This window comes from Chinchilla lanigera, unplaced genomic scaffold (assembly GCF_000276665.1).
Source record: "Chinchilla lanigera isolate Chin_1 unplaced genomic scaffold, ChiLan1.0 scaffold00140, whole genome shotgun sequence".
Lineage (NCBI taxonomy): Eukaryota > Metazoa > Chordata > Mammalia > Rodentia > Chinchillidae > Chinchilla > Chinchilla lanigera.
Window position 1 is genome coordinate 3,360,170 of NW_004955541.1, and position 27,337 is coordinate 3,387,506.

Here is a 27,337-nt window from a genome sequence, read left to right on the forward strand (position 1 = left end):
AAGGCTGCAGGCTGTGGGTAGCCCCAGCACCAAGCACGCTACGGCTCACATGCACCACAAGGAGCGCTCTGTCATCACTCCTAGCAGATGAGGAAACAGAATCAGTATATGTGAAGGAATTTGGCAGTGCATTACAGGATGTGGACTCCAGACTGTACTCCCCACCTCGGCTGGAGAAGGCCTTGAAGGGAGAAGGCTTCTAACAGTTGGGCCTGTGGGAAAGAATACTCTTAGCAGCTGGAGTCTAGGAAATTCAAACACACAAAATTAGAACAGCTAATAAAAGTATCCAACTCCCACTGCTTGTTTGAACATAGACTGCTTATTCTTGTGTTTTTATTCCTATTTAAAAATAAGAACCAGGTGTGGAGGTGCACACCTGTCCTCCTAGCACTCTGGGAGGCTAAGGCAGGAGAACTACATGTTGAATACCTGCCTGTGCAATTTAGTGACTTAATGAGACCCTATCTCAAAAACTATTTTTAAAAGGGCTAGGGATATAGCACAGGGCTAGGGCCCTAGGTTCAATCCCAGGTACTGCACCAAAAATAAAGGAGGGTGATCAGGAATTGCCTGTCACGAACTCAGCAATAAAAAAGTTTTTGTGCGGCAGTCTCTTCGGCGTACACACCTGGATGCCAAGTGCCATTACCATTATCTACCCGCGTTTACAGAACAGAAGCTGGCACCGGGCAACACGTCCAGCTTACACTGCCAAAGTATGGAGAACCAGGTCTCCACACTTGGAAATCAGTGTTTACAGCAAACAGTAAAAACAGATCCTGGGGCAGCTGCTTCCTGAGGCTGCTTTGACAGGCACAGTCCACAGCCAACTCAAGAACTGTCTCTTCCATCTCCTGGGCTCTGAGGGATGCCCTCAGAGCATTTGAGAGGCTGAGGTGGGAGGATCAAGGCACCCTGGGCATCATAGCGAGACCCCACCTCAAAACGAAACAAAACAGGAATACCCCTAAATCGAGGACCCCTCCTCCAAGGTAGATGGGACCTAATCTCAAGAGTAGATCCTAGGAGTTGCTATTCCATAAAGGTATGGGAATTGGTGCCCTGAGATAGAGGTTTGCCACTGTTACCGTGCAACATAACCTTCTAGAGGGTATTTTACAATAAAGACGTAAGATCACCTCCCCCCAAAATTGCGTTGGACTTCAACTATTTTGGCCTCACCTCTTTCCCCAAGCTCCACACAGAAACTGCAGAATTGGTCACTGAAACAGCCTCAGCCTCATCTGGACAAACAGCTTTCCTTGTTAGGGACTCTGGCTGCAGCCACCTGGGAGAAACTTGCATGGAATTGCCTGTTTGTGTGTCCCTCGAAGTGAGTTCCTTACCCAAGTCCCAGGAGTAGAGGGTGAGGGGAAGGGAATATTTCCAGGCAGAGGCCTTAAGGACTCTGGATTGTCCTCAAACCAGGGAACAGGCCTGTGTAGACTGGTCAGACACCTACCAAGGGGGACACAGACACAGAAACCAACAACTAGCCCGCTTCTGAACAGGCCAGACACGTGAGTGGTGCTGAGTGTGAATGGGGCGGGGCACCTCATCTGGCCAGCCAAGCACATCGTTCCCTAAGGAGCAACACCGACTCCACCCATCTCAGTAGAGCTCAGGCTGCTGGGGAAGGAGGAGGAGTAGGGTTCAGGGACTAGAGCAGCCAGGAGACAGCCTATGACCTAGCCCTGCCCTGCCCCTCATCTCAGGTTTGGCCCGTGCTGGGCCTCACCTAGTTTGGGTTCACAGACCCAACTCAAACCCAGGTCCTCTGAGCCCCAAGGTCTGCCTTTGCCCCACAGGTGGCCTGCCTCTCCTCACCCCTCCACCAGTTCATCTTGCTTCTGCTCTCAGCCCTTGAGGTTGTCAATCCTGGCTGCCCCTGGAATGCGTTTCCAAAACAGTTGAAGTCCAATGCAGGGGGGGAGGCGATCTTACGTCTTTATTGTAAAATACCCTCTAGAAGGTTATGTTGCACGGTAACAGTGACAAACCTCTATCTCAGGGCACCGATTCCCATACCTTTATGGAAGAATAGCAACTCCTAGGATCTACTCTTGAGATTAGGTCCCATCTACCTTGGAGGAGGGGTCCTCGATTTAGGGGTGTGTATTCCTGTTTTGTTTCGTTTTGTTTTGAGGTAGGGTCTCGCTATGATGCCCAGGGTGCCTTGATCCTCCCGCCTCAGCCTCTCAAATGCGGAGATTACACACGTGTGCCACCGCGGCCCGCCAGATGCACTTGAGCACTCCGCTTCCTTCCCAGGCCCTAACCTGCAAGAACTCTGCGAACCAGGGTCTAGGGCATGGGTGCTGGTAGCTCTGAGCCTCTCCGCCCTCCACCCATATCACAGCTCATCATCTGTGCCCCGAACGCGCCGAAAAACCAAGAAAAACACGTCACTGCAGCCAGCCAGAGACGCTCAACTCTCGCGGGAGGCGCCCGAAGGCGCCTGGACCTTCTTTGACGCCACAGGAGACGGACAGGAAGTTCCGGCGAGCCGCTGCACGCAGACGCGACACGCCGGCCTAGGCCAGTGTGCCGTGAGTGCGCAGGCGCGCCAGCAGCTGGGTTGCTGCTCTTCCTTCTCGCTCGGGGCATCAGGCGTCGGGTCCTATGTCGCGCCGGGCCCTCCGGAGGTTGAGAGGGGAACAGCGTGGCCAGGAGCCCCTCGGGCCCGGCGCCCTGCAGTTTGTCCTCTGTGATGACGATGACGCGGAAGAAGAAGGACCAAAGCGGGGCCCAGGGGTCCGGCTCCCCGGAGGCACAGGGAAGGAGGGCGTCCAAGTCAACAACCGGTTCGAGCTGGTGAGGAGCGGCGTGACCGAGGGGGAGCGGCGTGACCGAGGGGGAGGGGCGTGCCGGGCCGCGACGACCGAGGACGGCCGGGTGGGCACGAAGCTGTGCCCGGACTGCGGGGGAGTGGGCGGGGTCGTGACGTCAGGGCAAGGCGCGAATGACGGGCCTAGCGGCGACGGGGCGGGGCCGTGCCGTCCTGGGCGGGGACTCGTGTGCGTGCGGCCGTGGCGTCCTGAGTCGGGGCTCAAGCGCCAGCCCTGTCGCCGAGTGCGGGCTGAGGTTTCGGCACTACGCTGCGGCGGGGCGGGCGGGGCCGCGGGGCCTTAGTAGTGTGGGTGGAGCTGGGCTTGCAGCCACAGGGCTAAGGCTCGAGTCTGCCCTGTCACCCGACTGGGTTTGGGGACTCCCCAGGGGGCAGGGCCAGGCCGTGACCTGGGCCAGCGGGGACCCCGTCTGTGGGCCTCGGGAGGGGCTTGTCCTGCAGTGGGGAGGCCATGACCTGGGCGAGGCGAAGGCGCGAGCCCAGGAGCGCTCAACCGGCTAGGTTGTGGGACCATGACATCCAGGGCGGAGTGTCAGTGGGGTGCGGCTTTGAAGTCTGAGAGTGGGGAGAGCGCTGTCCGGGGTCTAGGGAAGGGGGCCTGCCCTGCGGCGGGGAGGGTGGAGCCGTTTTCCGGGATGGGGCAGAGGGAGTGAGTGACGGAGCTGGGCTGCGGTGGGGAGGCGGGACCAAGAGCATCGAGGGGCGGGGCGAAGGGACTGCTCTGCAGTGAGGAGGGCAGGAAGTCTAGGAGCAGGGTACAGCGGTGGTTGGAGGACAGTTAAATTGGGCTAGGCTACAGCGGAGGGGCGGAGCCCCGCATCTCCAGGACTCAAGGGTCTTTCTTTGATTCCCTGGTTGAGCGTCTCCTAAGTCTAGAGCTTGGAGGGCCTCAAACACCCCCAGCTACCCAGGATATCGGGGTTTGTTCATCAGTCACAGCGGATGTCTGACAGGGAAATAACTTGTTAAATGTGAGATGCCTATCAGATGCCATGATGCTTTCTATTTAGCACGGGCCACCCCCTGTAGGTTCACATGCAGATTACCTGCATTTAGTTTCTCCGATCTCCCCGTGTGGCAGGTACCTCCTCTGTTCTGTTCACCTTGTATCCACAGCCAGTGCTGCACATAGTAAGCCTTTAGCAGTCATCTGCTAAATGAATGAAGAGAAACTAACATCCTTTGTAAGCTGTCACTCAATATTCCAGTTGCCACGGCACTATGTCAAGTTGTCAAGTTAAGTGATCTAAAGACATGTGAGTGTGGGAATTGTCCTAAGACACTTTGGTGTAGAGATTATTGATCTTCCCACTTAAGGTGAAAGACAGGTCTCATCCCTGAAGGTGGGACTGAAATTCCTTCTTGAAGGTCACCACACCTCCAGCCGTCTCTTCTGACTCTCAGCCTGCAAACTAACTCCTGTCTCCTACCTCATTTCTTTCTTTTTCACTTTTATTATGGAAGTTTTCAAAAACATACAAAAATAGGGTGGTACAAGTAACGCTTATGTGCCTATCACTGGGTTCCTACAATTATGGTTACTCGATGAGCTCATGTTTCTCTAATACTTTCAATCTTTTCCTTTTTTTTCCAATAGGGATTGAACTCAGGGCACTGTGCATGCTAAGCATGTCCTGCTGCTGGGCTATAATTCCAACTCCCTGTATTCTCATAGGGTATTACTGTTACCAGCTCAGGCCTTCTTCCTGCTACCATGTGGATTTGTGGATCAGCTCAGTACCAGTCTCCTCTTAGGTATCTCCATGTGTCCAGACACTAACTGACCTTACTGCCTCCGTCCTGAGCTGCTGCTGAAAGTCTTCCTTGTCTCTGTTAAAGGTTTCTTTGTTTTTCCTGTAGCCAAGGCCAGCCACTTGGAGGATATCTCTGGTTTCTTGACACTGGAGTGTAGACCATGGGGAAGACCTGCATGGCTCCGGGTGCATGGAGAATGTGACCATGTTCTTGGGTTCTGTCCCTGTGTGCTCCTCCACATTATGCTCTGAACACATGTTGGTTGCAGCCTTTCTTGCTGCCAACCTCCAGTGGCTCAGGTTTCCTCAGTCCTCCCATACATCTCTTCCCCTCTTGTCTTTCTAGGCTTGCCCACTCTGCTCCAGCTCTCCTGATTCCCCTGCCTGCAGTTCCCTTTGTGTGGGTGATGAACACAGGGCCCACTCAGCTCTACTCACCTCATTTTTTTGTGTTTTGTTTTGATTTTTTGTGGGGTTTTTTCCAGTAATGGGAATCGAACTCATGACCTTGCGCTTGCCAGGCAGGCGCTGTGCTGCTGAGCTAAATCCCCAGCCCCCATGTTTTTTGTTTTGAGACAGGGTCTTGCTGTGTAGTTCAGGTTGGCCTGGAACTCACTCACCTCATTAAAACTACAGTTGCCCCACAGTCCCATTGCTTTTATTCTTGTCTCTTTCCTTTTTCCTGGCAGTTACCACCAACTATTCTTATAAATAACTTATTAATTTTATTTTGTATCAATTAGGGTATAATCTTCCTGAAATAAGACTTTTTGTTCACTAATGTACCCTAGCAGTGCAGTTACTGTCTGTCTGCTTGCTTGCATGAGACAAATGGTTGCTGTCTGCTGTCTGAGTGTATGTGGGCGGGTGCTGCAGTCAGAGTAGCCTGACTTGAATCCTTGAGTCTCTTTGTACTTTGTATATGTGAGAGCTTGGACAACATACTGACTCTAAGCTTTGGGCAGGTTCTTGTTTACCTCACGGGTTGTCCTAAGGGTTAAATGAATTTGGGTGTGTAGCCTTTAGCAGAGGCCAACTTCTGACAAATGTAGATATTACATGATGTTGAAAACTAAAGGGAACAAAAGAATATCCCAGAAATATGCGATCCTATGTAATTTCTTTTTCTTGGTCTTTTTGAGACAGAGTCTTGCTGTGCAATTCAGGCTGGCCTTGAGCTCAGTTTGTAGCCCAGGCTGGTCTCAAACTCACAATGATCCTCCTGCCTCAGCCTCCCAATCCTCCTGCCTCAGCCTCCTGAGTGCTGGGATTACAGGTGTGCACCACCACCCCTGGCTACATTGAATTTTTTTCTCTAGTTTGTAGGGGGTTTTCTGTTTTGTTTTGTTTTGTTTTTGAGAAAGCATCTCATCATGTGTTCAGGCTGGTCTTGAATGCACTGTACCAGGCTGGCCTTGAACTCATGGTGATCCTCCTGCCTCAGCCTCTGAGTACTGGTATTACGGGTGTGTGCTACCATGCCTGGCTTCCTGTAGTATTTTTCAAAGATTCTCTCTCTCTCCCTCTCTCTCCCTCTCTCCCTTTCTCCCTTTCTCCCTCTCTGTCTCTCTGTCTCTCTGTCTCTGTCTCTGTCTCTCTCTCTCTCTGTCTCTTTCTCTCTCATTGTACTGGGGATTGAACCAAGGCTTTGCTGTGGGTATGCCCCTCAGCCTTTTCCCCTTTTTAGTTTTGAGGCAAGGTCTTGCTAAATTGTCTCAAACGCCTGCTTCAGCTTCCTGAGTATCTGAGGTTATAGACATTTACCATTGTACCAACTGAGGCCTTCTCATTCTTTTTTTTTTTTTAAGACAGGGTCTCACTATGCCGTTCAGGCTGGCCTTGGACTCACAGAAGTCTTTCCTGCCTCAGCCTCCTTTTATCACACCCAGCAGGCCTTGTCATTCTTGACTGTCAAATGTAGAAGCACTTTCTCCAGCAACTTAAGTTCTAATGACTTCTTTCTTCCAATGAAAAAGAACCTTTTAAAAATTATTTATTTAGGGATTGGGGATTTAGCTCAGCAGCACAGTGCCTGCCTGGCAAGCAAGAGGTTGTGAGTTCGATTCCTGGTACTGGAAATAAAAAGCAAAAACAAAAAAAAAATCATTTATTTAGCAGGACCCTTGTTGGTGATGGTGGTGCTTTAAATAGGAAATTTCTTTCTTGTAGAGTTAGAAATAACCTAAGGTCAGCACAGTGCTGCACACTTGTAACCCCAGCTACTGGGGAAGCTAAGGCAGGAAAATCACAGGTTTGAGGCCAGTCTGGGCAATTTGGTGAGAGAGAGACAGACAGACAGGGTTGGGGTGTATCTCATTGCAAGGCCCTGGGCTCAATCCCCAGTACCACATACACATGCACACAAACTATGTTAGTCCATTAGTCATGGTAGGAAAATGTACAATTTTCTAATAAAATGAAACCCCCCAGACTGAAGAAGTTCAACAACCCTAAAACAAAGTAAACATAAAGAAAACCTCAGCCAGACATAACAGATGCCTATAGTCCTAGAATTTTTGGAGTCTGAAGCAGGAGGATTGCAAGTTCAAGCCCAGCCTGGGCAATTTAGTGACTTAGTGAGACCTTGTCTCAAAGTCAAAAATTTAAAAAAGGGCTGATCATGCAGCTCAGTGTGAAGTCTCTAAGTACTGAAAAGAAAAGAAAATCTCAGCAAGGTAAGTTACTATCAGACTGAAAACCAACAGTGAAAAGAACCATTAAAACAACTGGAGATCCAGGCATGGTGGCATATGCTTGTAATCTCAGCACTTGGGAGGCTGAGGCAGGAGGATCGTTGTGAGTTTGAGACCAGCCTACAAAGTGAGCTCAAGGCCAGCCTGAACTGTACAACCCTATCTCAAAGAGACAAAACCAAAGCAAAACAAAACAAAACTAAACCAACTGGAGAAGAAAAACACTGACAGAAGTGACCACTGACGTCTCACTAGATGAGCTATGTGCCCAGAAGAGGAGACAGGATTGTCTTTGCAAAGCTCTGGAGGGAAAATTCAGCCCAGCATCTATCCACAAAGATAGTTTTTAAAAAATGAACATTGAGTGATGATATTTTCTTAGAGACAAATGCTTTAAAAAAAAACTCCTGCTAATCAGTGCTTCCACTAAAGACATGTAAAAGGAAATTCTCAGCCTAATGGAAAATGATGCCAGATAGAAACATGGGTCTATGGGAAGAAATAGCAGAACAGAACTATTAGGTTAAATATGCAGTCAAAGCTTGGCATAGCAGGGTACAAGTCCTGCCTGCACAATTTAGCAAGATCCTGTCTCAAAAAAATAAAAATGTCTGGGGATGTAATTTAGTGGTAAGAGTGCCCCCTGGCTTCTATCCCAGTACTAAAAAAAACAGAAAAGGAAAAAAACAGTTTTCATAGTTTTTAATTTCTTTAAAAGACAATTACTGGGACCAGGGATGTCGCTCAGTGGCATAACACCTGCCTGGCCAATGCTTGGCAAATCCTGAATTTGATTTTCAGTACCAAAAAAAAAAAGATAGTTTACTGTTTAAAGCAAAAATAATAGTATATTGGGAGCTGGACGTGGTGGCACATCCCTATAATCCCAGCACAAGGCTGAGACAAGAGGATTGCCATGAGTTCAAGGTCAGCCTAAGCTACGTAGTGAGTTCAGGGCCAGCCTGCACTGCAAAATAGGACCCTGTCTCAAGAAACAAACAAAATAACTGTATTTTGGGTTTACAACAGGTCATGAGGGACAGGAAAACCGCAGTACAATGTTATTGGTTCTCATGTTCTATGTGACTGATAAAATGGCAGAGTATAGACTGCATTAGTAAAAGAAGCTTTTTAGTTTGGTGTGGTAGCTCATCTAACCCAGCACTTGGGAGGCCTCCCAGAGAATCATTGAATTTGAGGCCAGCCTGGGCTACTTAGTGAGTTCAAGGGCAGCCTGGACCACGTAGTAAGATCTTGTTTTAAAGCACCAAGAACCAATAAAACCTTGTAAACCTAAAGCAATCACTAAAACTATGAAATAGACATAGGGCTGAAGTGTAGCTGCTCAGTGGTAGAATGCTTGCCTAGCATGGGGGAGGCCCTGGGTCAAGACCCATCACAGATCCACAAAGTATGTGGGAGGATTTCATAGGTTATATGTAAACGCTATACCATTTTACACCTGCACACCTGCAGGACCTGCAGGCTTTGGTGTCATGCAGCAGGCCCGAGAGCTGATCACCTGCAGAAGCTGAGAAGCAGTTTTTTTTCCCTTGGTACCAGGAATTGAACTCATGACCTCGCACTTGCCAGATAGGCACTGTGCCGTAGAGCTGTATCCCTAGTCCCGAGAAGCAATTATTAGAAAGACTGTCTAGAAGCATGGGTCCTTGGTGCCTTTGCTTTCCTCAGGCTTTTGTCCAGGTGCATCCAACCTGCAGCCCTCAGTATAGTAAGCTTCTGACATTATGTGGTTGTTAGCACAAGTCTGTTGCAGCAGGGCACAAGCGAGGCCAGGATAAGCAACAGTAGTATAGGGACGAGCTGTGGGGAGGGCCCAGGGCAGGCAGTACTGACTCTATGATGGTTGAAGCCAAACCCTCATGTGGCAGTTATGACACACACTTGTGCAACTTAAGTAGTAAAAGGCAAACAATGATTGGTACTAGCATTTTGGCCAACCTACATTTGTGTGTGCCTGTGAAGATAAGCACTTACTGATACTAAGCAGACATGCAAGTTTTATTATTAAACTTTGGCTTGTATTATTGCATAAAATAATTAAATAAGCTAAAGGATAATGGAGGTTTTCTTATGTACACTAACGATGTGTGCTTTTGGGGGAAGGAACTAGGGATTAAACCCAGGGCCCTGGCACTGAGATACATGCTGAGCCCTTTTATTGTATTTTATTTTGGGATAAGGTCTTACTAAATTGCCCAGGCTGGGCTCAAATTTGGTGATCTTTCTGCCCCAGCCTCCAAGCTGTGATGCCCAGCTGTATATTTTATATGTGCCCAAGACAATCCCTAGTCACTGAGTATGGCCCAGACAGCCAGAAGGTTGGACACCCATGCTCTCACCCACACGCTCATCCACACTCTCATCCTGCTGTGACTGTACGTGAAGTGAGGGTTAAGCAGGTCGTGGGAAGGAAGAATTGCAGTAATTGGCCACAGTGTATTTTATTTTATTTTTATTTTAAAGAGTAAAAGAAGGATATCATAATAATAGGGGGCGCTTACCAAATTACAGACAAAATGGTAGGAAATTATCAATGGTTATTGCTTTACATATTGTTATCTACAAGATGGTTTCTCAGGAAAACAAATACACAAATAATAGTTACAGACAAAAGAGGTAGGAGATTATCAATAGTTGTACTATACTTTGGTATCTTCAAAGTGGCTTCTAAAGAAAATAAATAGAGCTATCCATGAGTGACCTATTGAATAATCATTAACTATTCTCAATGGTTGTTCTAGGAAATACATAATAATAAACATACATCCATTTACAAAATAGGATAGGAACAATACAAACATTACAGAGTTATGGATAGATTAGTAGGAAAATGTCAGTGGCTGCTGTAATACATGGTGGTGTCTTCAAAGTGGTTTCTCAGGAAGACAGATACGCAAGAAGGATCTAACAAGTAGTTACAGCCTAAGGGTTGTCAAAAATAGCATATTACCTGCTCACCAGTGACTCCCTTCACTGAGGTATGACAACTGGAAGGAAGGCCAGGATTGAAAAGAAGGACCGAGAGACTTGCACCTGTGTCTAGCAACAGGCTGTTTTCTTGTTCCTCCATAGTCATGATTACCCGGGGCTCCTCCATGGAGATGACAGTCTGGCCAGAGGGAGAAGGCAGGGGCCACAGTGTATTTTAAATTTCTGCTTTGAGGATAGTTGGGAAGTAGGGATAAATTGTGACTTGGGGAATCCTTCATGATGCTATCTTTGAAGACAGAGATGCCTCCTCCCTGAGCCAGAACATCTTCAGAAACTTAGAACTGTGTCACTGTGAAGGTCCGACTCTCCATCCCTTCCACTGTTGGCCAGGCCATGCTGAGTCTCCATTTGTATTCATCTCAGCATTGCTGTCTACGCTGAAGCTGTGACCAGCAGTCCCTGTTCCCCCAACCTCTTTTCCAGATAAACATCGAGGACCTTGAGGATGACGCGGTGGTGAATGGGGAGAGGTCTGACTGTGCACTCGCATACACTGTAGCATCGGGGAACAAAGCAAGGGCCCAGCGCGGAGGCCCAGAGACCAAGCGAGATGGGGACGTGATCAAGGGAGTGTCCCCAGAGCAGGTATGGGGGCTGCTGGAGATACAATTTTCTGTGTTAGGTTTTTTAATTGCCTGATTGCCTGGTGTTGAAATCCATAAGACAGTGGTGACCTTAGGGTGCCACAGTCAGGGTACCCTCCCTGCACGCTGTGTTTTAGAAGCATCTGTGCCCTCCAGAACCACCAGGTCATAGGGCACAGGGGCTTCATGGAGGAGCCTTCATGATGTCATGGCAAGTGTTGGCCAGGTGCAGGTGTGGGGGCCATGGGGCAGGTACAGGGTTGGCAGTAGGCAGCCCACACACAGTGAGGCCCCCAATCTTCAGAGCAGCTGGAGCCTGACAGGGAATGAGGGGCAGAGCGAGATGGAAAGGCTTGAGCCCTGAGAGCTTTTCAGTTGGATGGAGCCTGAAGCTACAGGAAGCCCTGAAGTACACGCAGATGGGGAGGGGTGTGAGAGGCCCCATCGCCAGCCGTCATTCGGGGTATTCCATGTTCTGGCATCAGTAGGGGAGATGGGGACTGCTCAGACAAGGAGAGGTAAGCTTGCTGCTTTAGTTCTTAGTTTTTAAGATTTTGCTTTTCTTCACTGATGAAAATGTCTTCTTTTATTAGGCTAATGTAAGTGGCAAACTCCGAAAGAAGAAAAAGAAACAAAGAAACAAGAAAAACACCACAGCAGAGACCTTGGTATGTGGTTGCCACCTTTCTGGCTGTGGTGCTCCAGGTGGTGCTGGGAGAAGCTGGCTTCTGTTGGGTGTTGGATCCCTTCCCATAAGAGTATAACTAACCATGAATCAGGGGAAACCAAAGAGAAGATTTTTTACCATTGTTGCCTCCGGTATGCATCTTGTCCTTGAGGGATAGAGCCTACCTTTGGCTCCCCAGGCCCACAGGTCCCGCAGTCCTAGACCACAGAGATCTGGTGGTCCCTCTTTCCCGCCACGCATTGTTGCCCATGTGAAGCCCACTCTGCTCCCCACCTTTGTCATGTGCTAATGGGCTGGTGGGTAGCAGGTGAGGAAGCTGCTCACATGTCTGTCATCAGATGGATCCTCACTTTCACCCTCTGTCTGTCCTGGGAAGAGCTGTGGTGTTGCCTCTGCTCAGTGGTGGCTAAGCCCAGCCTGTCTCCTGAGGAGGACAGTGTCCTGGCACTGGGATGGCCCATCCCCCTGAGGTCCTCTCAGGAGACCACGCTTCTCTGCAAACCTGGGTCCAGCTCACAGCACTTGACTTATACTCTTCTAGGAAGGAAATGTGATACAGTAGTTCCTTTCCAAAATCAGTCATTCTGTTATCAGAAGTCAAATTGTCATGGTGATTAACAGGTAGCTCTGGGCTTGCAGGAGAATGGGTTAGAAGACATTGACCGAATCCTGGAGAGGATCGAGGATGGCAGGGGGCTCAGCCACCCCGGCCCCCCTCCACCCAGCTCCAAGAAGCACACCTTGCATGTGGAGCACAGGTATGACGGCCTATCCTGGGGAGGGAGAAAGGGTACTGTCTTTATTTAGATCCCAGAACTTGGGAGGCTGAGGGAGGAGGGTCACAGCAAGTTTGAGACCACCTTGAACTACATAGCAAGACCCTATTTCAACAACCCCCGAAAAAAAAAAGTAGTTAAGAGTTCATTATCAGCCGGTTGGCGCATGCCTGTAATCCCAGCATTCAGGACGCTGAGGCAGGAGGATCGTTGTGAGTTCGAGGCCAGCCTGGGCTACAAAGTGAGCTCAAGGCCAGCCTGAACTGCATAGTAAGAACCTGTCTCAAAGAAAGAAAAAAAACAAACAAACAAGAAAAAGAGTTCATTATTTAACATTTAGGAAGTAGAAACAAAAGAGGGAAAATGCATCTATTTCAGAGGACTTTTAGCTTTACTTTATATATCTTAGAAAAACTCTATTTGTGGCACTGAGGTTTGAATCCAGAGAGGACCAAGTCCTCAGGGTCCCCCCCTTTTTTGGTACTGGGAATTAAACTCAGGACCTCATGCTTGCCAGGTAGGCACTGTGAAGCTGAGCTATATCCCCTGCAGCCCCACCCCCTTTTTATGAAACAGGGTGTAGCTGTGTACTCCAGACTGTCCTCAAACTCATGGTGGTGCTCCTGCTTTAGTGGTTAGATTACAGGCATGTGTCACCATGTCCAGCGTTTTTACTTTTATTTTTTAGACAGTTGTGGTAAATTGTCCAGGCTGACCTTGAACTTGTATTACTTCTGCCTCAGCTTCCCAAGTCACTGAGACAGTAGGCATGCAGTATCATATTTGGCCTGGAAATTTTCTTGAACTATATAAAAGTACCATGTCACCCTTGGATGATTATTAATTTGGTTGTCTGGTAGATGATTAATGAAACCTGGTCCCTATGCCAGAGATTGTTGTCTGTTTCAGCTAAAAGAAAAAGCTACTTGAGTCTGTTGAGATTCTGGTCTAGTCTCAGGAGGTTTATGCCCCTGACTCAGCCTCACAAATAGATGGTTTGGGCTGAGTGTGGTGCTGCACATCTGTGATCCCAGCACTGGGGAGGCTGAGCCAGGAGGGTCACTGCAAGTTTGAGGTGAGCCTGGGCTACATAGTGAGTTTAAGGCCAGCTTGAATTACTGAGTGAGACCCTGTCTCAAAACAAAACAAAACAAAACACAACAAAACAAAACAAGAAAAACACCCAAAACAAACAAAAATCCGATGGTTTGATACATGAGAGTGCATCCCCAGGTGCTTTCCCAGTGCAGGGGCCAGCTGTGTCCTTTCAGTGCACTGGGGGGTTGGGCAGGGGGTGTATGTGGGGTGGTGGTTTTAAAGAAAGCAGGCCTGGAACTTGCCTTTCATGCCAAATCCAAGCTTTTTCTGCTGGATTCTTATGTGGCTCTCTAAAATTTCCAGTCATCATAGAACCCAGTTTAATTTTTCTTCAAAAATGTTCTATTCTCTAGACACTTGAATCCGGACACAGAACTGAAGAGGTATTTTGGTGCTCGAGCGGTCCTAGGGGAACAGAGGTAAGGTCATGCCATGCTGTGTTCTCAACACTTCATTCCTGTTCAGACTTTGAAGGCCATTGGGAACCCCTGGAGCTGAAGACCTAAACCATAGTGGACAGATGAAAGGCTTAGTATTAGGTCTGCAGTGGTCCAAGGACATGGTGTATGGATGTCTGAGAGGCCTGGGGTGGTTAGGCTCTATCCTTCACATTGCCTTCTCCGGTATGGCATCATGATTTTAGAAAGGTCTTGCTGGGTGTGGTGGTATACATCTGAGACAGGAGGGTTGCCATAAGTTTCAGACCAGCCTGGGCTACATAGTGAGTTCAAGGCCAGCCAGAACTACATAGTGAGACAGTATCTTAATTAAGGGATAAAAAGGTTTTAAAGGCTATTAAATTTTGAGTTCCTAGTATTGAAATCTTACCCATTTTTGCTCCACACTCAACACCAAGTTGAGCTTTTGGGTCACTTCCTTGCCCAAGTGCATAACAGCTGACCACAGTGATGGGTGGCTGCAGTGAAGAAGCAGGGAGTCCTAGGGAGGATGTGGAGTCCGGGGTTCCAGCCTTTCCGGGAGGTGTGGGTAGGCTAATCTCTGAGTCCATCAAAATGTCCAGGAGGCTTTGTCTTTCAACTACATGTTTTTCTGGTGAGGCTTCTTTTTTTTGTTGTTGTTTCTTGTTTTTTTTTCAGGTACCGGGAATTGAACTCACAACCTTGCCCTTGCCAGGCAGGCGCTGTGCCGCTGAGCTAAATCCCCAGCCCCCAACTACACGTTTTTCTGATTGTAGAACTAAATGCTTCTTATTTAAAAATTCAAGTAATTTAGAATTTCTTTCTTTAGTCCCACCTCCACTTCCCCAAAGATAACTATTAAAAAACTTGCTGCACCAGGTGTGGTGTGGTGACACATGCCTATAATCCTAGTCATTTGGTAGGCTGAGGTAGGAGGATTGCAGGTTTGAGCCCAGTCTGGGCAATTTAGCCACACCCTATTTCAAACATTTAGAAAAGGACTCAGTGCAGAGGCCCTGTGTGCAAAGGTGCTGTGTTCGGACCCCATCATCACAGCAGAGAAGCCTGTTGCATGGTCCAGGTCTTGCACACATGCCTGCACCTTGTTCATGTGGTCATGAGAGGCTTTTATTGGTTGTCACATAGCCTGCTTTTCTCTCGTTGCTGAGGCAAAATACCCAACGCCCAAAATGAAGGAAGGAAAGGTTTATTTAGCTTACAGTTTGTGGAGGTTTCAGTCCCTACTTGGCTGGCTCTGAGGCAGAAGACAGCAAAGCAACAAGAGCAAAGGGGGGAATGGCAGCGGAACAGCAAACAGCCAGAGCAAACCGGAAGAATGGCTGCAAGCTTCTTTCCCTGCCTTACTTTGTAAACAGGCTACCCCCACCTACGGGGAGTGTAGCTCTCACATAATCTCCATGCCCTCCTCTTCCACAGGCTCAGGATGTATACAAAGTAAGCACCCTGGCTTCCTGCTAAGTTACTTAGCCAAACCTCTAGACTCCCCAAGTTGACACAATGTATCAACCATAACAACATCTGAGTCCAGCACTTGGCCCAGATATCAGGCTGTGTCCAGTGCTGTCTGGAGCCCCCTGTGTCTTTGCCCCACATTTCTGAAACTTCCCAGGAATCCTCCAAGAGATGGAGGCAGCCAGGCCTGGGTCCCTGGGAGCCGTAGATGTATAGCCATGCCTGTGTCTTCTCCTTCCCAGGCCACGGCAGAGACAGCGTGTGTACCCCAAGTGTACGTGGCTGACGACCCCTAAGAGCACCTGGCCCCGGTACAGCAAACCAGGTGAGGTCTGCAGGTGCCTGGGGCTCTTGGGCTGGCCTCACCTCTCTGCAAAACTGTGCAGTTTGTGGCATTTTTGAGGGTTTGAGCACACTGGTGCTTGAGGAAAGAGACCTGGAGTCTCAGTGTGGAGCTCCAGGCACTGTTGGTGTTTTCCCTGCTGTTTGAATGGAGGTTTTTCTCCCTTCCTGCCATCCAGCTCTCTGTGGTACTGTACCACAGAAGCATTGAGGATTATTTAAAGCATGATCATTTGGTTTCATTGCAGCAGAGTAGGGTGGCATGGGGTGTCATGTTAATGCCTGTTGCAGGGCCAACATGGGGTGCAGAAACAAGTGCAACCCCTCCATGTAGTTTGATGAGAGACCCAGGCCTCCACAGCCAGGCAGGAACCCACCATGGGAAGAAGTGGGAGGGTGCACAGAGGTAACTGAAGAGGCCATGGCCCGTGCCCCACCTCTCTTGCTCCCACACCTGTGGGGTTCCAGCAAACCCAATGATGCTCAGAGAGGGCTCATGCTGGAGTCAGGGCCTGTGCTTTGAATGTACCCATGCTGGTGCCTCATGGGAATCTTTGTTCCCACCAGGCCCTGTGTCCTAGTAAAACCACCTGTGCACTGTGCAGATGGGCTTGTGGCCACATGTGTTACCAGCTTTCCTGTCTCTGCAACAAAATACCTGCTACCCACAAATTGAGGAAGGAGGTTTTTTGGATCACAGTTTCAGGGGGTTCAGTGCATGATTGGTTGGTGCCAGGGCAGGAACATCATAGTGGACCAATATGATGGGAGGGAAGTGTTCATTTCATGGTGGCTAGAAGCAGAGAGTAGGGAACAGCCAGAAAGAGAGGGAGAAAGAGGAAGAGAAAGGGAGGAGGAGAGAGAGACAGACTGACTGACTGACAGATAGATTGACCCTCTAGAGGCTGTGACCCACCTGTTGCAGTCAGGTCCCTTCAAACAGCATGGTCAGTTGTGAATACAGAGGGGATTAACCCTCCAGTGAGCACAGTGGCCCCTCTCCAGTCACCTTCCCAAAGCCCCATCTCAGAACACAGGAGGCTTTAGGACATTTTCAGGCTAAACCACAACGCCACATGTTGTGCAGGACCTGAGCCTTTAATAGGGTTGTCAGAAGGGCTAAGAGGGGGTTCGAGAACCCCTGCAGTACTTCATGCTATTCTGGGAGATAGCTTTTCAAGTTTATCAGAGGAAACTAGGACATAAGCACGCAAAGTCAGACAAAGATCAGAGAAGAAGAAACATAGGTCATAAGTCCATTGCCTTTGAGGTGAGACCTGGTGCTGTGCCTGCCACACTGCTCCTGCCCCAACCCTCATGGCCACCCTGCATGTTTATCCCAACCAACATGAGCTGAGCACAGTATTTCCACACCCAGGGATTGGGATTAGGATGTCAGGGTCAGGGGAAACCAAATTAGATGGGGTACAGGCTCCTAGTGTCAGGCAGTGATGGGAATTAGGCCCAGCTGTTCTGGGAGAGTGTCTGACAGATGTCAGCTGGTAGCCTAGAGACAGCCTGGGTCACTTGTGTCAGAGCCACGGTCCTTGCCAAGGACAATAGGAGTGTATGTGACCAGAACACTTTGCCCTGAAGTGATGCTGCCACCTGGCCCCCAGCTTGCCCTCTCTGGGCACTCTCACCCCCAGGTCTGTCAATGCGGCTGCTGGAATCGAAAAAAGGTCTCTCCTTCTTTGCCTTTGAGCACAGTGAGGATTACCAGCAGGCACAGCACAAGTTCCTGGTAGCCGTGGAGTCTATGGAGCCCAACAACATTGTGGTTTGTGCTTCCTGCACCTGGGGAGGAATGGATGGAGCAGTCACCCTGTGCTAGGCCCTGTCCTGCACCTGGGGGGACGGGTATTCGTGGGTGGAGGGTCCCCCAGCAGAGGGATGCCTGCACGCAGGGCAGATAGATCCTAGCACCAGAGTGGGCCACATGGAGTCTGATGGGTGCTGCTTTAGTGGCCTCTCAGGAGCTGTGTGCAGTGGCCACTGCCTTTGTCTCTGGCTTAGCTGGCACACTGGAGGCAGCACTCAGATTCTCTGCTCCTGGCTAGCCTAACTCTCCTATATCATTAAGGGCTACATCCTCTGGCCTGGGATCCCAAGAGACTGGCAGGCCCCATCCTCTGAGGACCAAAAGAGGATCATTTTCTGTGCCCTCATGTGTACTCTGACCCCACTGACCTTGCAGTCATGCTCTTGTAGTGTAGTACTGGGATTAATCCCAAGGCTTTGCACTAAGCTACTTCCCCAGGTCCTTTTTTATTTTCATTTTGAGATAGGGTCTTGCTAAGTATTTAAGTTACCCAGGCTGGACTTGATCCTCTTGCCTCAGCCTCCAATGTGCTGAGATACTAGACCTGTGCCTCCATATCCGGCTCCATCCCTGCTTCTTGAGGTATGGAGAACTAAGAGCCACAGCCTGGGAAGGCAGAGTTCTGAGCTCCCACCCTAAACCAGACCAGTAGTCTGGCTGAGCAGCAGTAGTACAGAGTCAGAGAGACAATGTGACCATCATCCTGGTGACACTTTCTCCCCAGTGCTCAGGGCCACATGCCATGTGGGGTGCCCCATGTGGGACTTGGCTAACGCCTCTTCAGAGCTGCCTTCCTTTCCGGCAGGTTCTGCTCCAGACAAGCCCCTACCATGTAGATTCACTCCTGCAGCTCAGCGATGCCTGCCGCTTTCAGGATGACCAAGAGATGGCACGAGACCTGACAGGTGAGACAGAGTCCCCTTAGTGGTGCTGCCGCTCCTGGACAGAGATGGGGCTTGTAAGGTGGTGAAGGTTTCAGTGGGCCTGCCAGGCCATTCTAACAGAGGCTTTGAGGAGATGGAATTCCTCCACTGTAAGGTGCAGCCATCTAACATGTGATTCATTGGTTTTCAGTATGCCAGAGCTGTACAGTCATGACCACAGCCCATCTTAGAGCATTTTCATCTTCTGTGAAAGAAACCTGACCCACTACCTGCCCTGCCTTGTCCCCTAGAACCACTAATGTGTCCTCTGTCTCTACGGATCTCTCTGTTGTGAAAATTTTGTGGGGGCAGGAATGAATCCTGTTGTATAAGTACTTTGTGTGTGGCTTTCATGTACCAGAACGTTTTTATGATCCATGTTGTATGTATCAGATCTTCACCCCTGTTCTTGGGGGAATAATGTCCCACCTGTGGATCAGCTGTACTTTTGTGTATCCATCATGAGACACTTGAGGTGTTTTTGGCTGTTGTAAGTAGTGCTGTTGTGAATATGCGGGTCAGGTGTGTGTGACATGTGTAGACCCTTAGTCACCAGGACATAGCATCAGTGGTTCAGCAGGATGTCTACAGGGTTTCCATCTCAGGCCTCACAGTACTGTGGCTGCAGTGAATTCAGGGTGACTTTGGGGTACCTGGCAGGTCCTGACTGTTGCCCTCCATTTCAGGATCCTAGTTTTATGACTTCCTTCCTTCCAGAACTTGCCTGGTTTTGAGTCATCAGAGGGGGGTTGCAGTCACTGTGTGGTGGCCTGACACCCTCTTCTGTGTCTCGGTGGCCCGCAGAGAGAGCACTGTACAGCATGGAGTGTGCTTTCCATCCTTTGTTCAGCCTCACCAGCGGGACTTGCCGGCTAGATTACCGCAGACCTGAGAACAGGTGAATGTGACGCCCTGGGGCAACTTCTGGGGGTGTCTTATGACAGCAGCACCTACCTGCCTTTTTCCTAGAAGCAAAGTGATGGGAGGTCGCCACAGTTCACACAGGTTCCCACCGCAGGCCCAGTGGGGAGCAGGTAGCAGGACACTGTCCTCAGAGACAGACCATACCATAAGGTCCAAGACACCGTGGCACCCCAGCCTGTGCAGAGCTGCAGTGCTGGAGGGTGGGTGTGACGCCATCAGCATGACCTTGGCTCAGGGTTGATCTGTGCAAACCTGACAAGCCGCCTCCAATGATGGCATGGGTCACAATCTTTCCATGCCAGTTTGGATGAAAGAGTCCGTGCCCAGTCAGTTTTGAGTGTCTCCGAGTGTTCTCAGGGCCTGACTCCTGAGCTAATAGATCCAGCCCGGCCTGAGTGGTCACACAGGCACTGTGCTCCTCTTCCTCACACTGCTGCTCTTACTGCCCTATGGCATCAGCCACTGCTCAGACCTGGCCAGCTACCACAATCCTTGGACCCCTTCTAGGGGACCTGTTTTCCCTGGATATCTCTCCCTCTCCTGAGCAGTACCTTGCTTCTCTGGCCCTCCCTGGGATGTGTCTGTCACGTGGCCATGGCCACTGTCCAGCAGTAGGGCTCAGCTGCCCTGTGTGCTGGGCCTGGCTTTTCTTCACTGGTTTCCTCTGTTGCTTTTGTCACTTTCAGTTAAACCCTTAGTTCTTTGAAACAAGTTCTAAAGATAAGTCACTAGGATGACAAAAATCGTACAGCTTTATTTATCTAGCAGTAGTACCACTGACAACCATTAAAATTAGAGAATAAATTAAGGTCATAATTATCATAGGTTTTAGTTTTCCTCCCATAAATGACAAACAGTAAACAAAAAGCAAGAAGCTGTGGTTCCAGCTAATCTTGATTTTGCATATATGAGTGCATTTAGAGCTCTACCAAGGAGTGTGTGCCCCTTGTCTGCAGACATAGGGATGATCCTGCCTCTCACTGTATCTGGTAGTGTAGGCAAAGCCGGCAGAATCCAGAGGCAGGGACAGTGACAGGGCTCGTGGGTGACTGCACTGCTGCTTTGCTGTGGCTCTGACTCACACAGGCTCTCTTGGACCTAGGAGCTTCTACCTGGCCCTCTATAAGCAGATGAGCTTCCTGGAGAAGCGAGGCTGCCCACGTACTGCGCTAGAGTACTGCAAGCTTATCCTCAGGTGAGTGTCCATCCTGCCTGTTTTTGAGCAGCAGCCATAGGCCAGGGCCCTTGGCCATGACATCGCCCTCTGTTTCCCTTTGTGGTTTGCTCACCATGCTGTATTCCGAAGCCTGGAGCCAGACGAGGACCCCCTCTGCATGCTGCTGCTTATTGACCACCTGGCCTTGCGGGCCCGGAACTATGAGTACTTGATCCGCCTCTTCCAGGAGTGGGAGGTAGGTGCAAGCTGCTCTGTGTCCCTTGGGGGCACATGTGTCCCTTGCCTTTTGTGGTTCTGTATCCACAACACCTGCCCAGGTGCCTGAGCGCAGGGTGCATATCACTTTCCAGGCTCAGTGACAGAGAAGAGTGTACATGGACTGGCCGATAGCCTTCCATGGGCACATACTGAGACATCAGGTGTATTGGGTAGATACAGTGTCTAAAATTGCTTTCACCCTTCTCTTTTTTTTTTTTTGGTTTTTGGTTTTTCTCCAGTACCAGGAACCGAACTCATGACCTTGCGCTTGCCAGCCAGACGCTTTGCCACTGAGCTAAATCCCCAGCCCCCTTTCACCCTTCTCTTTATGCAGCTGCTAGAAAGTGTAAATGACAAGTGGTGCCCAGTGCGGTCCTGCAGCATCCGTGCTAGTTGCCTCTTGCAGGCCCTAGGAAGGGGCAGGAGAAGAGGGATAAGCCTTTACTTTCTCATTTCTCTGCTTGAATTTTTTCACAGCATACTTTTGATGTGTAACAGAGAATAGGTAAATCACCTTAAATTACATAACCGTTGGCAAAGTTGACCAAGGAGTCTCACCTCCAGGCATCGAGTTTACAGAAATTGTGGAGCTCATGAAACATAGCTGCAGGAAACCCCAGGGAGTCCCCTATCTTAGAAAAGCCAACAAAAACAAAAGCAAAACGAAGAGCTGTGCTCCTGAGAGGGCCATGGACCAGCTGGTCTGCTCATCTCAAAGCACCCACCCATCTTCAAACTTTACATCCTACGCTTTTGTGACCTGGATGCCCAGACTGTTTTTCCTTCCCTTGTAGGTGCATCGGAACCTGTCACAGCTCCCAAATTTTGCCTTCTCTGTGTCGTTAGCATATTTCCTGTTGAGTCAGCAGACAGACCTCCCCCAGGAGGAACTCAGCTCCATGAGGGAAAAGGCCTCGACCCTCATCCAGCAGGCGCTCATCATGTTCCCTGGTGGTGGGTGCAGTACCTAGCCAAGTGGTAACACTCACAGGGCCTCCTCCTACTTGTAGAAAGCAGCATTTTCTAACCAGCTAGAGCCATCTCACCTCTGCAAGCCTTCTGCATGCCTGACCAGACATGGAGGGTGGGGTGGGCACACAGTACCCTGAGCCTTTGTCCACACCGGGGCAGAGGTGGAGAATCAGCCCTTCCCTTGTGAGTGTGGAGGTGAGTGTTTATGCACAGTGGTGCTTGCACACCAGGCACCTGCTGTTCTATAGGAAAGGCCTGGGACTGGCCCTGTCCTGCTGATCAAGCTCGGGGAGGATCACTTCGCAGGGTTAGAGTCACTCTCAGTCCAGGCAGAGTGGTGCCCCCACAGGGCTTTGTCAGGCTTAGGCCAGAATAGGGCCTGCTCACTTAGACCCGGAAGGGCCTCCTCATGCCCCAGGGAAAGGTGGAGCAGGGGCAGCCTCACTGCTGTGGACCTGCTGTCTCGGGCCTGGTGCTGCACAGGAGATCAACCTGTGCCCCTCATAAATGGGAAGTCACTGCGAAGGCCGGCCTCTCCCAGCAGCTCCACTGCAGATTCCCAAAATGCAGTCTGTCCAGGGGACCGTGGCCGTGGCTCTGACCTAGAGGGGTTGGTTCCCTGAGGCCCCTACATGTCAGTCACTGACTGACCCCAGGCTCTGCAGCAGTACCTTTTGCAGCACAAGCAGCCCCGTCCTACCAATCTGTTGTGGGTCCAGTCTCTGTCACTAGCACATTCAGCACACACCCATCACCCCCATGCCTGTTGAATGTGTGCATCCCATTTCCCTTGGAGGCAGATGAGACCCCTCCAGGCTCAGAGGCACTCAGCTGGGTGTGACAAGACCCAGCTGCAGACCTGGCCCTTGGCAACAGTAGGAAGAGCGCTGGGCTAGTACTCTCTTCACAGCACCAAGCTGTGTTCCTGTCATCTGCCTGGGGATGGGTGCGGGTGCACCCCAGGCACTGGGCACATGGTGCCTTTGCTTCTTCTGCAGTTCTCATGCCCCTGCTGGAGTATTGCAGTGTGCGGCCTGATGCCACCGTCTCAGGTCACCGATTCTTTGGCCCTGACGCTGAGATAAGGTAAGGTCCCCTGTACAGACTGCCTTTTGGGAATCTGCAGTGGAGCTGCTGGGAGAGGCTGGCCTTCGCAGTGACTTCCCATTTATGAGGGGCACAGATTCCCAGATGTCGTCTCACAGGTCGTTGTTCTTAGAGACAGGGGCCAGCCTGAGGGTCGGGGGCCGCCATGCTTCCACGACTGCAGGATTGGGGTGACCGTGGGGCCATTGCTCCTGCCCTTGCCCCTATCATGGTGACCTGGAAGAAGAAAGCCCCCGGTCACTGAGGAGGATCCCTCAAGTCCAAGAGAAAGGGCTGGTTGAGCAAAGGAGTACCCAGCCTAAAGAATGAAGCCTGTAGAGATATCTGATGAGTGTGGGCACAGGGTCCCACATGGGTATCTGCCTGGGGTGGGAGCTGCGTGGGTGAGCTCATGACTTCCACATTTATTTTAAAAAATTAAGGGGGTTCTGAGTGCAGTAGTGTATGCCTCTCATCCTAGCACTTTGGGAGGCTGAGGCAGGAGGATTACAAGTTTGAGCCCGGCTTGGGCAACTCAGCTACTTAACAAGACTGTCTCGAAAGTAAAAGGGGCTGGGAATGTAGCTCAGTGCAAAGTCCCTAGATTCTATCCCAGTACCACAAAGACAGAAAAAAACAAAACAAAACACCACAGGGTCACAGGAGCAGACCTTAGTGTCCCACCCTGCTAGAAATGGTGTGTCTTTCCATCTGCCCTGCCCTGGACAACCCCTTGCCTACCAGTTCCACTCTCCCCCAGCCAGCCACCTGCCCTGAGCCAGCTGGTGAGCCTGTACCTTGGGAGGTCGCACTTTCTGTGGAAAGAGCCTGCTACCATGAGCTGGCTGGAGGAGAATGTCCGTGAGGTGCTGCAGGCCGTGGACGCAGGGGACCCTGCTGTGGAGGCCTGTGAGGGCAGGTAAGCTGGTGTGGGCAGTAATCATGTGGCCCACAGGTGTGCGTGGGACGGAACATCAGCCTGTCCTACCCTCTCCTGGGGACCCTCATGGTGAGGGAGCCAGCAGGATTATTCCCGGAGGCCTCCTAAGGGATGGCAGCTGTTGCCATCCTCGTAGATTACAAATGTGGGACTTGGCCACTGTGTGTTCAGCTTCCTCCCAGCCTGTGTTTCATTTCCACATTTGCTGTGGTGATTGCCAGTCCTTACCCCTCTGGCAGCAGAGCAAGGTGACTGCCATCTGCTGGCTTCTCCTTCTCCACCTGTGGGGGCTGGCTTATCTTGTGACTGGCTGCGCTGGAGAGTTGCTCCTTGCCTGCTCTACTGGCAAGAACCTATGGCTCTGGGGACAGCTGTGCTGGGAGCCTGAGTGTCTGCAGAGACGGGAAGGTGCAGTGCCTGCAGTGTTTGCTGCTGGACTGGATGCTGCTCATGAGCAGGAACACAGTTTATTCTGTGCTGCATTGCTGGATTGATGTCATTAGGAAGCAGTCCCCGTGTAGTAGCAGGAATGACATACCCAGGGCCCCTATGTGGACAAAATGACATCAGCCACAGCTGTCGTCCTGTTCCCTGGACGAGGAGGTTGAGTGGAGGTCAAGTGGCTGGTGCCCTTGTCCAGAGCCTGCTCCTGCTGCAAGGCCAGGGACCCCTCATGCAGCCTCTGGATAGGGGGGCGGGGTGGGTACAGGGATCCTGGGCTCTTTCCAGGGCGTAGGCAGGGGCCTGGGGCTGCTGGCTCATATGCTGCTTTGTGCTCACATGGCCTCAGGCGGAAGGTGCTATACCAGCGTGCACCCCGGAACATCCACCGCCATGTGATCCTCTCGGAGATCAAGGAGGCTGTGGCCGCGCTGCCCCCGGTAAGGGTCTGAGAGGGGCTGTGGCAGGTGATTCGGGTTTCTTGGTGGATGTAGAGTCCAGTCACAGGCTTGGAGCACAGCCTGTCACCTGGACCTGTGTCCCAGCGCTGTGGCTGTGTGCTCTGGCTGCTGTGGTCCAGAAGCCCAGGGGAGGAGAGCAGATCAAGGCAGCTGTGTGGCCAGGTGTTTTGAGGGCCTAAGCCTAAATGACTCTGCTGGTCCACAGGACAGGCACTACCAGCCCGGACTGCTCTGGTCAGCAAAAGAACAGCCTCAGGGCTGCTGAGGGCTAGGACGGGGTGTCCAGGGCTTGGGTCTCCAGTGAGTGGCCTAAGGCTCTTTTCCCCCAGTGCATGAATACTAAGCTGAGTGGGAGCTTGAGCCTGTGGCCACCTGAGAGGCCCTGCACCCCTGTAGCTTCCTTCTGACCCATCAATCCGGGAAGCCACAGCTGCTGGGGGAGGCAGAGGCTCCCAGCCACACTCCAGCCTCTGCTTGTGTCCCTTTCCCAAGGAGGTGACCACGCAGTCTGTGATGGGGTTTGACCCGCTGCCTCCCCCGGACACCATCTATTCCTACGTTCGACCCGAGAGGTACCTGCCCCTGCTTTGCCCCGCGCTTGTGCACACCCAGAAGGCAAGAGATCCACACAGGCCCAGAGTCTGCCACGCCCTGGTGGGAGGTGTTGGGGTGTGATCTGGGGACAGCACTGCCCTGCCCATGTCCATCTCATAGCAGCACTGCTCTGGTGGGTTCTGTAGCTGGTGCTAAAAATAGTATGGAAGTAAAATAGGAAACCTCTGCCCTTGTGGCGTGGTCCATGAAGTGAGGAGCAGATGTTAATTATAGAACCTAGAAATTAGTATAGAACCCTAACTGCACAGCCAGCCCTGGGGGTGCACGCTCGTCATCCCAGCACCCTTGGAGGCTGAGGCAAGAGGGTTGCATAGTTTGAACACAACATGAGCAAGTTAATAAGACCCTGTCTCAAAATAAAAAATTTTAAAAAGCGCTGGGGGTGTAGCTCAGTGCAAAGGCCCTCAGTTCAGTCCCTAGTACTGTAAAAGAAAAACCTGCAATAAGAACCTGCTAGGTCAAAGTGCATGGTGTGGAAGGAAAGAACTCTTTGACCAGATGAGGGTGAAGCACAGCTTAAGGGCTGCTGGGAGATGGGCCAGGAGAGCCGGGCAGTGGGGTGCAGGGAGGGGACCCATCAGAGCTCCAGTCCTGGGCTGCCCCTGTGCAGATCAGTCACAGAAACTTCTTTCACCCCTCTTCTGGCCTTTAGAGCTGAGTAGCTGCCTGGCCTGGACCCTCAGCTACAGTAGGTCTCAGTCGCTGGCAGATTCTCCCTGTAAAGTACTTGACACTCAGTAGAACGGTATCCTTTTCTTCCCACCGAATTCTGTTACAGAGCTTGGACTTCATGTTCATGGGAAAACCAGTCCTGTCGAATTCTTCATTAGGTTAAAGTGAAAATTGTTCATGTCAGTGGATATCAGAAACATATCCAACAGGCTACGATAGCACGGCCACTTGGCACCTCACTCTGGCTATGCCCCAAAGGCAAAGCTGGGCTATAGTGGCCAGCAGTAGCCTCCGTGTAACCCCCAGATCTGCTGCCCTTGTGACATGGCTCCTCCTTCCAGTTCCTTTTTAAATTTGGAAAAATTTTTTGAGACAGGGTCTTGCTCTGTAGTTCCACCTGGCTTTAAACTCACTATGTAGCCCAGGCAAGCCTCAAACTTGTGGCAGTGAGTCCTCCTGCCTCAGTCTCCTGAATGCTGGGATTACAGGCATGTGCCACCACACCTGGCTCCCTCAAGTTTTAAGGGAGAAGGAAATGTAGGCCACAGCCACAGCCCAGCTGAGATCACCTCCACTTTTTCCCTTTGTGGCTCCATAACATCTGTTCTTTCCTCCCTGGTCACCCTCCTAGGAATATCCACAGCCCCACCCCACACTGATTATCCCCACCCCTGGCCCTGATTGGCATAGGGGAGCCAGGGCCTCAATGGCTGCCTGGGACTGCTTCTGGTTGCAGGTGGGAGGACTGACAAAGGCCCTGTGAGCTGGCGGGAATCCCTTCAGGTTCCTCTTCTGACTTTCTTGACTTCATCTCACAGGCTAAGTCCCGTCAGCCACGGAAACACAGTTGCACTCTTCTTCCGGTCATTATTGCCAAACTACACTATGGAGGTATGTCGGGCATGCCCTGGCCAGAGGCAGCATGACACCATCGAGGAGGAAGTGGGGCCTCCTCACTGTCAGCCAGGCCACTCTGGGGCTGGCCGCGTCGCGTGTCCTCTTCCTCCCTCCCTGCCTGGACCAAGGCCTTAGGGCCCAGCCAGCTCAGACCTATCTCCCTGTGGCAGGGGGAGAGGCCAGAGGAAGGAGTGGCTCGGGGTCTGAACCGCAACCAGGGCTTGAACCGGCTGATGCTGGCTGTGCGAGACATGATGGCCAACTTCCACTTCAACGACATGGAGGTGCCACGCGAGGAAAACCCCGAGGGAGAGGGTGACTGGGACTGACCCTGTGCAATTATGTTCCTGATTTCTGTTCTGGCTGGGAGTGAGGAGCTCCCTGAAGTAGAGATGCTGAATATACAGTCGCCCCACATCTTCTGTTTCCCGATAAATGTCAGTGGTTATGCCCTCC

General features: G+C 50.9%; 1 protein-coding gene across 2 annotated transcripts; it reads left to right on the forward strand.

Moving 5' to 3' along the window:
- Positions 1 to 2,495: 2,495 nt before the first annotated feature.
- Tcf25 (transcription factor 25 (basic helix-loop-helix)) lies at positions 2,496 to 27,337 on the forward strand. 2 transcript variants are annotated; one of them, XM_005411068.2, is made up of 18 exons: positions 2,496 to 2,817; positions 10,737 to 10,898; positions 11,491 to 11,565; positions 12,225 to 12,343; positions 13,813 to 13,878; positions 15,594 to 15,676; positions 17,343 to 17,473; positions 18,321 to 18,420; positions 19,243 to 19,336; positions 20,465 to 20,557; positions 20,669 to 20,774; positions 21,592 to 21,751; positions 22,768 to 22,855; positions 23,616 to 23,774; positions 24,586 to 24,676; positions 25,190 to 25,312; positions 26,803 to 26,875; positions 27,052 to 27,337. In XM_005411068.2, the coding sequence occupies exons 1-18, from the start codon at positions 2,626 to 2,628 to the stop codon at positions 27,198 to 27,200; spliced, it is 2,064 nt and encodes a 687-aa protein (XP_005411125.1). In that variant the 5' UTR covers positions 2,496 to 2,625; the 3' UTR covers positions 27,201 to 27,337. The 2 variants fall into 2 exon arrangements, with proteins under 2 accessions (XP_005411125.1, XP_005411126.1); XM_005411069.2 differs by having other exon boundaries at positions 2,497 to 2,817; positions 25,190 to 25,269.